The sequence below is a fragment of the Rousettus aegyptiacus genome, unplaced genomic scaffold (assembly GCF_014176215.1).
Source record: "Rousettus aegyptiacus isolate mRouAeg1 unplaced genomic scaffold, mRouAeg1.p scaffold_m13_p_3, whole genome shotgun sequence".
Classification (NCBI taxonomy): domain Eukaryota; kingdom Metazoa; phylum Chordata; class Mammalia; order Chiroptera; family Pteropodidae; genus Rousettus; species Rousettus aegyptiacus.
The window spans coordinates 24,824,872-24,837,216 of record NW_023416306.1 but is presented as its reverse complement, the minus strand read 5'-3'; the positions used below and the strand labels follow the sequence as shown (position 1 = coordinate 24,837,216).

The 12,345-nt window shown below is 35.4% G+C and overlaps 1 protein-coding gene across 1 annotated transcript in view; it reads right to left on the bottom strand.

Annotated features, from left to right (window-relative positions):
• LOC107499576 (spermatogenesis-associated protein 31D4-like) overlaps positions 1-12,345 on the bottom strand; it is a 124,121-nt gene that overhangs the window by 111,427 nt on the left and 349 nt on the right. Inside the window, exon 2 of the mRNA XM_036239508.1 lies at positions 10,330-10,487. Coding sequence (XP_036095401.1) covers positions 10,330-10,487 — 158 coding nt within the window. The remainder of the gene's footprint in view (positions 1-10,329; positions 10,488-12,345) is intronic.

The window sequence follows — 12,345 nt, the reverse complement described above, 5'->3', positions numbered from 1 at the left end:
ACTAACAATGGCAGATAGAGAACAACTGCTAAAGAAGACTTAGGACCCCAAATCACAATGCTTACAGTTGGCTTCAAGAAAAGGATATAATACAGCAACATCATAAAAGTAAGGTTATGCATGGCATCCAAAGGCAGACATGGCTTCTAACTGCCTTCCCTCTGTAACAGTCACACTAGGAAGACTTTTTCTCTTGGCTCAGGAAGTGGTGACATGTCCACAGAATACCTTGAAACCAGGGAGCGCCAAATGGAATCTTAGCCAGAAATTCTCATAGCCCATTGGTAAGTAGACATATTCTAACTCTGCAACCAACCCCAACAGAAAAGCACCACTCCACCCACACTCACCTCTCAGCTGCAACAGTTTTGCCAAAAGCAGTTGTAAATCACCAATCTCACTATTATCAAAAAACAAAGCTGATAAAATAATATGAATAACCCTAAAACTCCTCAGACTCATAGTTACAAAACAACACTATTAATATATAGCATTTATGCTTTGGCCAGGGATTATGCCTTACAGGTACTTTAGAAAAAAAAAATTCAGGTAAATTCCAGAGTTGCTGGAGTTAACCTTTGCAAATAGCTATAAACTTACTTGTTCACAGGAACCTCAAAGAAACTGCTTAAGAAATCAAAGTAAAATGGTGATTTATTGTTAGATAATTTGAATGATATTATTTGAGTAGATAGATGTAGTGATGCTTTAGAATTTCCAATAGGTTAAGTGTATAAAACAGCTGTTTTAAGAGTTGTGTTGTGGAAGGGATATCATTTTTTGTCTTTTACTTTAATATCAAAGGCAAGTGAAATGCTGCAGTGCTTCTAGAAAATAGCATCATTTTAATGCTATGAAATTTATACATTACTATTCTCTAGGAGCCTCATATTCTTTCAGACAGTACACAGTGGAATCTTACTGACAAGTGAAGGTGAATGTATTACTAGTTTGTTCATTTAGGAATTGGTTTATTAAATTGTTCCAGTTATAAATTTATTGCCTCTTAGCTCTGAATCTACCCTTCACTGCACTGTTTGTGATATTGGAACATTTCTTCCTCACCAGCTGACACAATACGAATCTTTATTAGTAAAGGACTCTAGCAGGTCACGGGAGGAGGAAGGAAGGGGATTTTCTTTTTGGGTCTGGTGTGTGCTTTGCTTCTTCCTGCTTGTACGGGCTACGCTGACATGTACAGAATCCAGTGGAGATGATAAGTTCAGTAGGTTTGTGAGTTTCATAGACACTACAGGTGGCTTCCTAGAAACAAGTTCAGTGACACCTTAGCTTCTGGGCAAGTTTTGTGTGGTACATGGCTGTTTTCCATAGAGTGAGTTCTAAGAGCACCCCTGCTGGATTCCTGGAGCATTCCCAGTGAGAACCTTCAGGAGAGTTCCCTGTGGTAAGCTTCCTAGTAGCTTCCTAGTTAGGTCAGCCGGTGCCCAACTGGCTTCCCAAGCTCAATAGCAACCATAGCATGCACCTTATTGAAAAATTTTGTGGGCACTCCAGAAGGTGATTCTGTTCCACATTAGCCTGCTAACTTTGAACGGGCTCTAGCCCAGGACAATGCAGAAATATTCTCTGCCATCTAGTGTGTTGCAACCTCACCTTCCCCAATGAGGTCCGAATATTCCTCCATCCTAGGGCGGAAGCCCATTTTCCACCACTTCCATGTTTGTTCCTGTCTTGGGTATACCTCCTTAGCCCTAGATTATTCTGGGGAGTTTTATTTTATTCCCTCTTAGTTAATTCCTTGTAAAAAGTTAATAATTCTTCACATTAACCCTTCTCTGTTCAAATTACTAAGTGTTTTCTAGCATATGTATCCATGACCAATACAGAAATAGAAAGACTAATATGACTGATGGTAGCTTGGGACATTTTATTGTTCTCATGAGGTCAAGGAGACCCATGTAAAATGGCCAAGAGATACTTCAGTTGATTTCAACTAAAAAAGCTGCATCTAGACCCAAACTTATATAATTAATAAATAATCATCTCTTTAAAATGTTTCAAACTCCTCCAATTCACTCCATCTTTGCAATGTAAAATTTTATATTGATTGATAGGAAGTGGAAGCAGAACATTAGTGACTTAAGAGGAGTCAGTGATACTACACACACACACACACACACACACACACATTTGTATTTAACTAAGGATATATATAGAGAGAGTCTAGATCTTCTTTTGTTTCTAGTATCACTAAATTAAGTGAGTAGCAAAATTATGCAGAGCTTTAGTAACATCTAGAGGAAAGATGAAAACCTTTATAAGAAAAAGGGGAAACCAGATCATCACTGGGTAATCCAATTTGGAAAAAGAAAAAAAAAAGAAAAAAAAAAAAGCTTAGTACAAAGTAGTGGAGATTGAGAACTTTTTCCTAAATAGCAATAGGAGATAAAATTTTATAAGATCATTTGGACAGTTTTGATGCAATGGATAAGTCTCCCTTGAAAGGCTTTGTATCATAATAAAGTATAAGAATGAGGAAGGGAAAAATAGATATACAAATACCCAAACAGTCATGAATGAAAAACAGCCTAAAACTGTGAGTCTGACTGATATGCCTGTACTATACTACCATAATAGTGACTCTGCCTTCTGCAGGTAAAACATTTTTTCACCTGGAATTTTTTTGCCACTATATACAGGACTTCTTGAGCGAGTACTTCTGACAACCAGAAAGGCAGAGTTCTCAAGCCAACACTATCAGCAGCAATTACTTATAATTATTAGAACATTAAAGTGCAGTTCTGATGCACCATTAGTGTTTTCCCAAGAGTCTAATTTTGCTCTTTTTTTTTTTTTCTTCTGGAGAAAGAGCAATCAAGGAGTCAGCCATCAGCAAATCATTAAGTACATTTAGTCCCCAAAGAAATGTTACCCAGACTGGAGCAGAGGAAAAAGATCCTTCTTCTGTACTCCTCACAACATGGCATTTTATTAACAAAATCTAGAATAACATTTCTTCTAGTTCTAGATTAATATTTCTTCTAGTTCGCCAATTCTAATTAAAGTGTCCTCATCTTCCAAGGGAAGTTATTTCCCTTCCCTTTTTTGAAAGAATGTAACATATAAACTTGAAGTTACAGACTATTAATAAATTACTGTTTGGCTGTTATTTTCATACCTGTATGCATCAAATTTAGAGTAAATCAGCAGCTTTGCTGAATTTGAATTTTTCTTTATTAGTTTTCTCTTCATACTATTGGTCTGTTTTAAAACTGCAAGTTAACTCAGGCCTCTGCTAAATTGCTCAAAAGCTGCCTTGAGTTCTTTAAGAAACATCCTTGACCATGTAACTGTGAACTGAGATAGCTCTATAGAATTTCTGTCCCAGTTCTGATATATTTTCTCCAGAGACCACTTCAAAAGTATTTTCTTAAAGATCTCAAAGACTCATCAAAAACATCTCTGGGGGATTAAAAAAAAATCAGTATCTAGAGAATAGATAAGGAAAATATTCAAACTTTATCATTGTCATGGTTTAAACTGCTGCATTAGATATCCAATTACTATATTTCACCAAAAAGAAGTCAGCCAAAGGCTCAACTTTTAGGTGTTTAAATCTTAATAGGAAAATCAGAGCAAGATAACAGTGTGCAGACTTGAAATCCTGTCAAGCTTATTGATAAGTTTTCCTGAATGACAAACCAAAAGTTTTATTTGGGGATTTATAATGGTAAGTTCTTCCTAGCATGTCTCTTAACCATAGGATTGTGCCTAAGTTTCTGTCATAAGGTCATTTTGATTTTTTAAATTAAAAATTAAAAAAAATAATTACAGTTTAAGTTTAAACTAAACATATTAGTTTGATTTGAAGACTTTCATTTGTTACTATGAGATTATTCTTACTTTTTATTTTACATATCCTTCATTTATGGAATAATAGTAATAGCATTCTTATTTTCTTTTCATGCCTTTATCTGGTATAATAAAAAGTTGATAATCTTTTGTTATTTTTCTAAATCATTTTTAGTAGCTTTATTGAGTTATAATTGACATGAATTTTTAATTATGATGAAGTCAAATTTATCTATTTTTTATTTTATAAATTGTGCTTTTGCTGTCATAGCTATGAAATCTTTGTTGAATCCAAGCTCACTTAGATTTTTCTCATATATATTCTTCTCAAACTTTCATTTTAGATTTTTCCATTTAGTTCTATCATCTGTTTTGTGTTTATTTAGGGGTATGATGTGGAATACGGATCAAAGGCCATCTGCTTTTTTTTTGTCTTTGGGAAAATAAAATATAAATAATATTTTGGGAGTTCTGTTAGGAAAGATTGGGCATAAAATAATATTTTTTTTATCATCTTAGAATTCAAGGTGCATAGCATAGATATAATTCAAGGCACTTTGGTCTTATGAAATATCTTCTAAAAATGCTACAAGAGTTGAGAGGCATAGAGAGGGAGAGGGTGTCTTCACATCTACAAGGAACCCCCACCCACACTGGAAAATGTAGGAAAGCCTCTTTGTCCTGTAGTGTTCCTCAAGCCCTGCTACATGAGCTTAACTTTGTGCTCGCTTCATAGAAGAAATACTTAAAGCAGCTCCAATGCTTAACACAGAGCATATATTGAAGAACACATTCAGAGGAGAAAGGTAATAAATTGATACATGATACATTGCCACGTGGTGATGCATACTGAAGAAGACAATATGTTGGATTATACTTTGTGGTTGAGGAGAGTCTTGAGCAGGCTTTAGGGTGAACAGCCACCCAAATGAGTTGCTCTGTTTGTTACTACTATGAAGAAATGGCAAAGCATGTGAAAATAATAGCAAATGAAGAGTAAGATATGGCAAAGCATGTGAAAATAATAGCAAATAAAGAGTAAGATAGCCTTTAATTCCAGAATGTCAGGATATTCTTGAAGCTAAGCTGTTTTTTGAAAGAATGTCTATTTTTTTTTTCTTTTTAAGATGACTTTCCAAACTATGGTAAAAAATGTTTCTTACTCCAGGAGAAAAAAATTACTTTTTCCTACACTAAATTTCCATCTTGCCTAAAGGACATAGTGCTGATTAGATTTTAACCAGGATAGGCCTATTTTCTCCCTGGGTGAATCTTGTACTTCTATCCCACATCATAAATCTGGGACTATTTTTTAATCTTTAGGTCATATCTTAAGATGTGAAGGTAAAAAATGGTACCTTAGAATTGTTAAGAGATTTGCTTGTTTAGATGTATCTTTTGGGATATGAAAATTAGGCTTGAAAACATTTCTGAGAAAGGTAGTATTTCCAGGCTCATTAAACGAGTCACCTGAAGACAGAGACCTGGTTTACAATCAGACTCCAGGGCTGAGCAAAGGCCTTGCTATTTTTAGGGCCTTTCATTTCCTTTTAGTGACAGGAATGGACGTTAAGGGCTGCTCTGTAGGAGGATCGGGAGCTGGTCCACGAAGAGGTGGAAGACTGAAGTGACTCTGGCAGTTTTGTCATGAATGGAAGGGCATATTTGGAAGCATGCCAGAGTGTTATTTATTCCCGTTTTGGGCACAGATCTTTTTTTTCTAGTATATGTTATAAACGATATATATATATATTAGCCATGACATAATATATATATTATGTATTATGTATGGAACATAACTGTTCCATACATAAATTCTGTATGGAACATAACTGTTTTTTTTTTCAACCTATATATATAATTAGCCATGACATAATGCTGCTAATAGAGTAGAGTATCTTCTTAGGCTATGATTCATGTTTCTATGTTCTCTGGACATTGTTTTCACAAAAAGATGCAGGTAGTTATTTTATCCTGCCAAAGGCGTCGCGCTGATCAAGAAAGATGAAGGCTTACATCCCTGAAAACTCCAGGGCTCAAATTGGATTAAGTCTTGATGATATCATACATATGCAATTAAAAATCATATAGGAACAATCATAATATGTGGAGCAGAGAGAGTATGATCATTCCAATTCAAGAAAAAGTCTACGTGCACAGAGGCATTCTTATGACTCTTTTATATTTGAACCTCTACATCATGAGAATCCCAGGGTGTTGGAACAGCACCCTGGCATACAGCCAACTCACCTCACTCTCCTGATTTTGCAGCCTGGCATTTTCATTCTTAAGCTCACATTTGTAAATTCTTATTTTCTCATAAAGTTAAACTGTAGTTTTTTGGGAAAAACTTTTCTTCCTAGATCCTTGCTCAAATGTTGTTAGCCCTGATCTCATGCCCTTTGATCTCCTGATACTCCACCTATAGTTCACTTCATTATAATGGTCGCTCTGCAGTTACCTGTATTTCTCCCAGCCAGTCACACCCCCAAGAATATCAGCAGATAAATCAGTATCCTGCATGCCTCTAACATCAGTGGCAGCTCTATTTTGATCTTAGACTCAAGAGAATGAGTGGCAATGAATGGAATTTTACTCACTGGTCCATTATCAAGGCATAAACTGCTCTTTCCCATTATTTGAAACCTCGGGAGAAAAAAAAAATCTTTCCTTTTCGAAAGAAAAAAAAATAGGTAGATGATAAAACAGTGCAGATAAAAGAGAATTCCTAACCTCAGGTTTCTGAGATTTGACCTCCTCTTCAGCTGCTGCTTTGAAACCTAGTTACATTGTTAGAGCCATTTCTTCTTGAATATGAATTCACTATTCAAGGACATGATGCTCTGTATCTAGCAAAGCACCAAGGACAGGCCAAGCATTGATCAAATTCAAAAACACACTTGGGGCTAGTGTTCATTCAAATACATATGTTTGTTTCTAAAGTTTTGCCTTAGATTCCAAAGTAATAAGAGTTGCCTAACAGCTCTCCAGAGTATGTGATGGGGATGATGGTTTAGTCCCCAAGGGCCATGTGAATTATTTTGGTCCATATACTGCCATAAAGCTCAAGATAGATATCAGACACATTTTCATATCAGATTTTTGGGGAAAGCATTGGTGTCTGCTAACGAGCCTTCCCTGCAGTTCCTGACAGTGAAGAACTTTGAAGCCCTCTTAGAAGCTGAAGGGTATCTAGGATGATTGACAACTGTTAGTCTCCTTAGTAAATGTTTGAATGAAATTCTGTATGGAACATAACTGTTTTTTTTTTCAACCTATTCTTTTATTTGACTTACATTTAGTAAATTCTGCCTGTCCATCAAAACTTAAATACAGATTTGTAAATAGTTCATGCTTAGCATTTTCCTGTCAGGTACAGCAGAATGGCAAATACATTTTATTTTTAAAGAATGTGCAAAATTAATACTGGTTTATAGTAAAAAAATAATAGCCAAATAATATCTATTCACCATTAGCAGCTCGAGTTTCAGTGGGATAGCACATGTCAGCAGAATCTCTGGAGGCCCTATTAGTCAGTGCTGATATGAAGTCTATGATTCCCCACACCCTTAAGTATACTTATGTATCACTCAAAAAAGACTTCTCCCATATGTCTAGGAATATGCTCAAGTTTATTCCTTCTTAGGGGTGTACGTTACCACTTCATAATTCTCCTCTTACATTGGTCTATCTCTCTCTTTCCTATGATAGCAAAGCTTCCTAAAAAAATAGATTCTATGTGCTACCTTTATTTTATCTATCATTCTTGAAATTTTTTCCCCATAAATATTATAATGTTATATTTGATGTATGTACAAGAATATATGAGACACCCATGTAAGTTATAAACCCATTATTTATTCAGGAAATAAAATGTTATCAATATCATTGCATTTACTAAAGTGTTTCTCTCCTGCTGCTCCTCCCCAAACACACTGGCTTTTCCTGCATGTTGTCCATTATTTTGAATTCTGTGTTTGTCATTCTCCGGCTTTTAAAAATTATAACATACATATGCACGTTCGTACATATGTTATACACTCATACATACATAACATATATTTAGTTTTGTTCATTTCTTAGTTTTACAAAAATATTATGCTTGAGATTCTATGCCTGAGATTCATCCGTGCTATTGCATGTGACTATAGTTATTCAACGTTGCTGCCAAATACAAGAAGTTATATATCTATTCTTCTATTACTGGACATTTAGTTGTTTCTGTTTTTTTTCTCTATGATTAACACCACTACTATGTATAATCTATGTGTAGAAATTTTGTCTATGAAATATATCTAGGAATGGGATTGCTGGGCCATTATTTACTCATCTACTTTACTATTTCTCACTAAAGCTGCTTATGAGTTACTAATTATAATATGTAATGAACATTTTTTTCTGTATCTCATATTATTGATATTATTGACCCTCTCTCTCCTTCTTGATATTCTTTCTTTTCTTGACTCCGATGTCATTTATTCTTGATTTTCCTCTAGTCTCTCTTGACTGTTTTATCTCAGATATATTAAAAGGGTTCTTTTAATTTAGAGAGCTGTTTTTCTGTTTAGAGGTTGACATCTATTCTGGTTATTTGTTGTTGTATAATAAACTACTTCAAAAACAAATGCAAATATATATATGTATACCTTACATATTTTATATATACATATATGTATTTATTATAGAAATATGTCTCTATACTTCTATCATCTATCATCATTATCTATCATCTATCTATCTATTATCTATCTATCTATCTATCTATCATCTATCTTATCTATCTATCATCTATCATCTATCATCTATCTATATATCTATCTATCTACCTACCTGCCTACCTACCTACCTACTTATTTATCATCTATCTATGCTTCATGGGGTAAAATTAGGCAGTGCTTGACTGGGAAACCTTTCTGCTGCACTCTGATTGGGATAACTTGGTGCTGGCTAGTTGGATCTGGTTAGGCTCAAAGTACTTTTACTAGAATGCCTGATACCACAGTAAAAATGGTGGAAGTCTGAGTTAGCTGGTTTCCTCTCCTTCAGGGTCTCTCCATGTGATATCTTCATCAGGGAATGAACTTCTATGGTGGCTTCTGGTTCAAAAAGACTAAGCTATAATCTACTCATTGTGATGACTAACTTTATGTGTTAACTTGACTGGGCTAAGGAATGCCCAGAAAGCTAGTAAAACATTACTGCTGGGTGTGTCTCTGAGGGTGTTTCTGGAAGAGAGGAGCATTTGAATTGGTGGACTGAGTCATGATGACTGCCTGCACAGTGATGTGGGCATCATCCAATTTACTGAGGGCCCAAATACAACAAGTGGAGGAAGGGTAAATTTGATCTCTCTGTTTGAACTGGGACATCGATCTTCTCCTGTCCTTGGACTTCGGTGCTCCTGGTTCTTGAGCCTTTGAACTCAGGCTGGGACTTACACCATTGACCCTCCTGGTTCTCAGGCCTTCAGGCTTGTACCCAAGTTATGCTACCACCCTTCCTGAGACTTTAGCTTATTATAGGACTCGTCAGTCTCCATTATCACATGAGGCAATCTCCCATAATAAATCTCTTTATATGTATCTATATCTTATTGGTTCTGTTTCTTTGGAGAATCCTGACTAATACACCATCCTCTTAAAGATTAGACTGAAAACTGGCTTCATGTGAGTTCTGCTGTACTCTATTGGTCAAAACTATTTAATAGGTAAAACTTGTTTTCTCATTGTTTTAATTTGAATGTTCTTTATTATTGTGGCTGAGTTTCCTTTAATATATCTGTTTACAATTTGCTTTTATTCTTCAGAGATTTAGTTGTTTTAACACTTTGTCTATTACTTCTTTGCCTATTATAAGACATTACTTCTTTGCCTATTATATGTTTTGCAAATATTTTCTTCCTACTTGTAATAACTTTAATTTGGTTTATGGTATATTTTGACATATAGAATATCAAAAATGTTAGTGTGGTGAAATTTATTTCCCCCCTTTATAGTTTTGAGTTCCCTGTCTTGCTTAGAAAGAATTATCAAAAAATTTGTGGCAATAGTTTGCTAATAGCAATATAAAATAAACACACCTTTCATAATGTTCTTTAAAGTAAATAAAATAATCATAAACATGTCACTATATTGAATTCAGTTCAGAATAGCTCTATTATAATGATATATGGACACTAACTTGAGAGATTGATTAGCACAACAAGAAACAGCTTTTATATGAACTGAACTTTGAAAGAAATGTTGTCATCCTCTGGGACTTTATTTTAAACCAGACTCCTGGCAGCCATATATTTTCTTCCTTGTGTTTAGGCAATGTACAGCCAGGACAAAAAGCCCTTAGCTTTCCTTCTTATTTAATGCTGGCAGATCCTTGTCTCCAGAGCCCTGGGAGCAGCAGTATCTGTGCAGAGAGGTCCATCCAAAGGCGTGGGTTCCCCTCCTATTCTGCCCTAATTTCAGACTAGCTTTGGATATTCTTGACTTCACCTCTCCTAGAGTCTACCCCTGCCCTAACCTGCATCTGCTTCAGGTCAGCAGCTGTAGCCTTGTTTGTGCCATTGCTGAGCTTGTACCTTGGGTTACAGTCAGTCTTCCTGCCACTAGGCTGCAGCCCCTGTTGGTGGTACAATGCTGGCAGCTCAAGGTTTTGGCTTCCATCAAGTTCACTCTGATCTGAAGGAGCACAAAAAGTGAATGAGAGGCCAAGTCGGTGTATCGATAAATGTAGTTAGTTACCTGTAGTTACCTTTCCTTCTGTTAAGAAACTAGGCTAGTTCTCAGAAGTCTGAAATGAAGACTGATTTGCTAGGAAGTGAGACAGGCTATTTTCTTTTCCAAAACTCTCCTCGTGGTCATGACTCAGAGAACATGTTCACTGATCATCCCTTCCCTGCAAATCTCTTCACCTTGTCTGAGACACAGGACAATTTTTTTTTTTTCTTTTCTTTTAAGGAGTCTCAATGAGGCTTACAATAGAGTCCTCATAGTATGATGGCCAGAGTTAAGTTGACTTGGGACCCAGTCTCAGGTTTGCCACTTATGAAGTCAGGTCATTTAACTTATTTTAATGCCTCGAAAATATTAACATAAATCTTATCTTGCAGAATTGTCATCAGAATTGTTGATAATGTATGAAAATCATCCATAACAGTACTTGACCTTCAAGGGCTCAATAAAATGGTAAGTTTAATGTACTACATTTCTTTAGGGTATCTTAATCCATATAATGGAACCTGACTATATTTTTAGGTTGTTTTTTCTCAAGGGCTCTGTTCAATGAAAAGAGACCTCTAGGACATATCAGCATAATCTCAGGATTCTCAGACTGAAAATAAGTAGAAAAAGGTTAAAACAGCGTTCCAAGGCTATATTAATTTTACATTCTGTATTATTCTCATTGATCTGTATCACTAAAAAATATATATGCTTTATATTAAGATGTACAAAATTTACCTTATTCCACTATAGAAATTTTATATTTGCCTGTATCGAGAAATCAGAAAAATAAGTATCCCAGATTTTTATAGGCTATCTTGTGACTTTAATCCTATATTTATAGGTGAGATTTTAGGAAGAGAAGAAATTGAACTTCAACTCATAAGTCTAGGCCCTTAGCTCTCAGGCCTGAAATTCGCAAATTTTTATATGGATCCATTTCCCAAAGTAGACCAAATGTGAAGAGGGAAAATAAATTATCAGAAGATAATTTTTTTAAAACACACATAATGAGGCTCATTTCCTTGTAAGATGTTAATGTTGCTTTGTCTAAGATCAATTCCCAAAGGTTCCAAACCCCAAAAGTTCAAAAAATCAAACAAACGATTCTTTTCATCACTTCTCTGAGCCCTCAACAGAAGTGTGCCTCAATACTATCTCTGTTCTTCCCAGGAAACACCTCTTGAATGTTAAAGCAAAGACACTTTGCTAGTTTCCCGTAATCCTTACACTTTGGCCTCTACAAGGCTGATCATTTTATTTTAATTGTTTGATCCTTAACTGTAATGAGTACTACCAGCTGTACCCTCTTCTGGGCTTTCTTGATGTAGGCAAGCCCATATGAACACTAGAGATACTGGGATTGATCACATTATCTTTCCTATACAGTTTCTGCCATTGACATGATCAGTTGTTACACATAAATGTCCCATTACACACAGGGGTAGAGGGAGAAAACTGATGAATATGGCTTGCTCCACTGTCAGTTGTCACAGGGTACAAATTCCTGGACTGAATAATCTGACAAGTCTAATATCCTCAGGGAAGAACATGAGCTGGGACAGATCTATTTCATTTTGTTTCTTAGCATTTACGCATAGGTGATGCCATTATTTTCTCCCAATGTTGCATGAATGTTATATAACCTTAATAAATTTTAAATTGCATAGGGATCATACTACGATTTTTTCCTTTTGGGTTTCTAATTTCCAAGGTGTCTTAATATTTAAGCTTCAAGGTTTTCAAATAGATTAATAGAGAAATACAGAAATATTCTTTCATGATTTTAAATTGTTTTCTGTCTTGTTTTGCCATT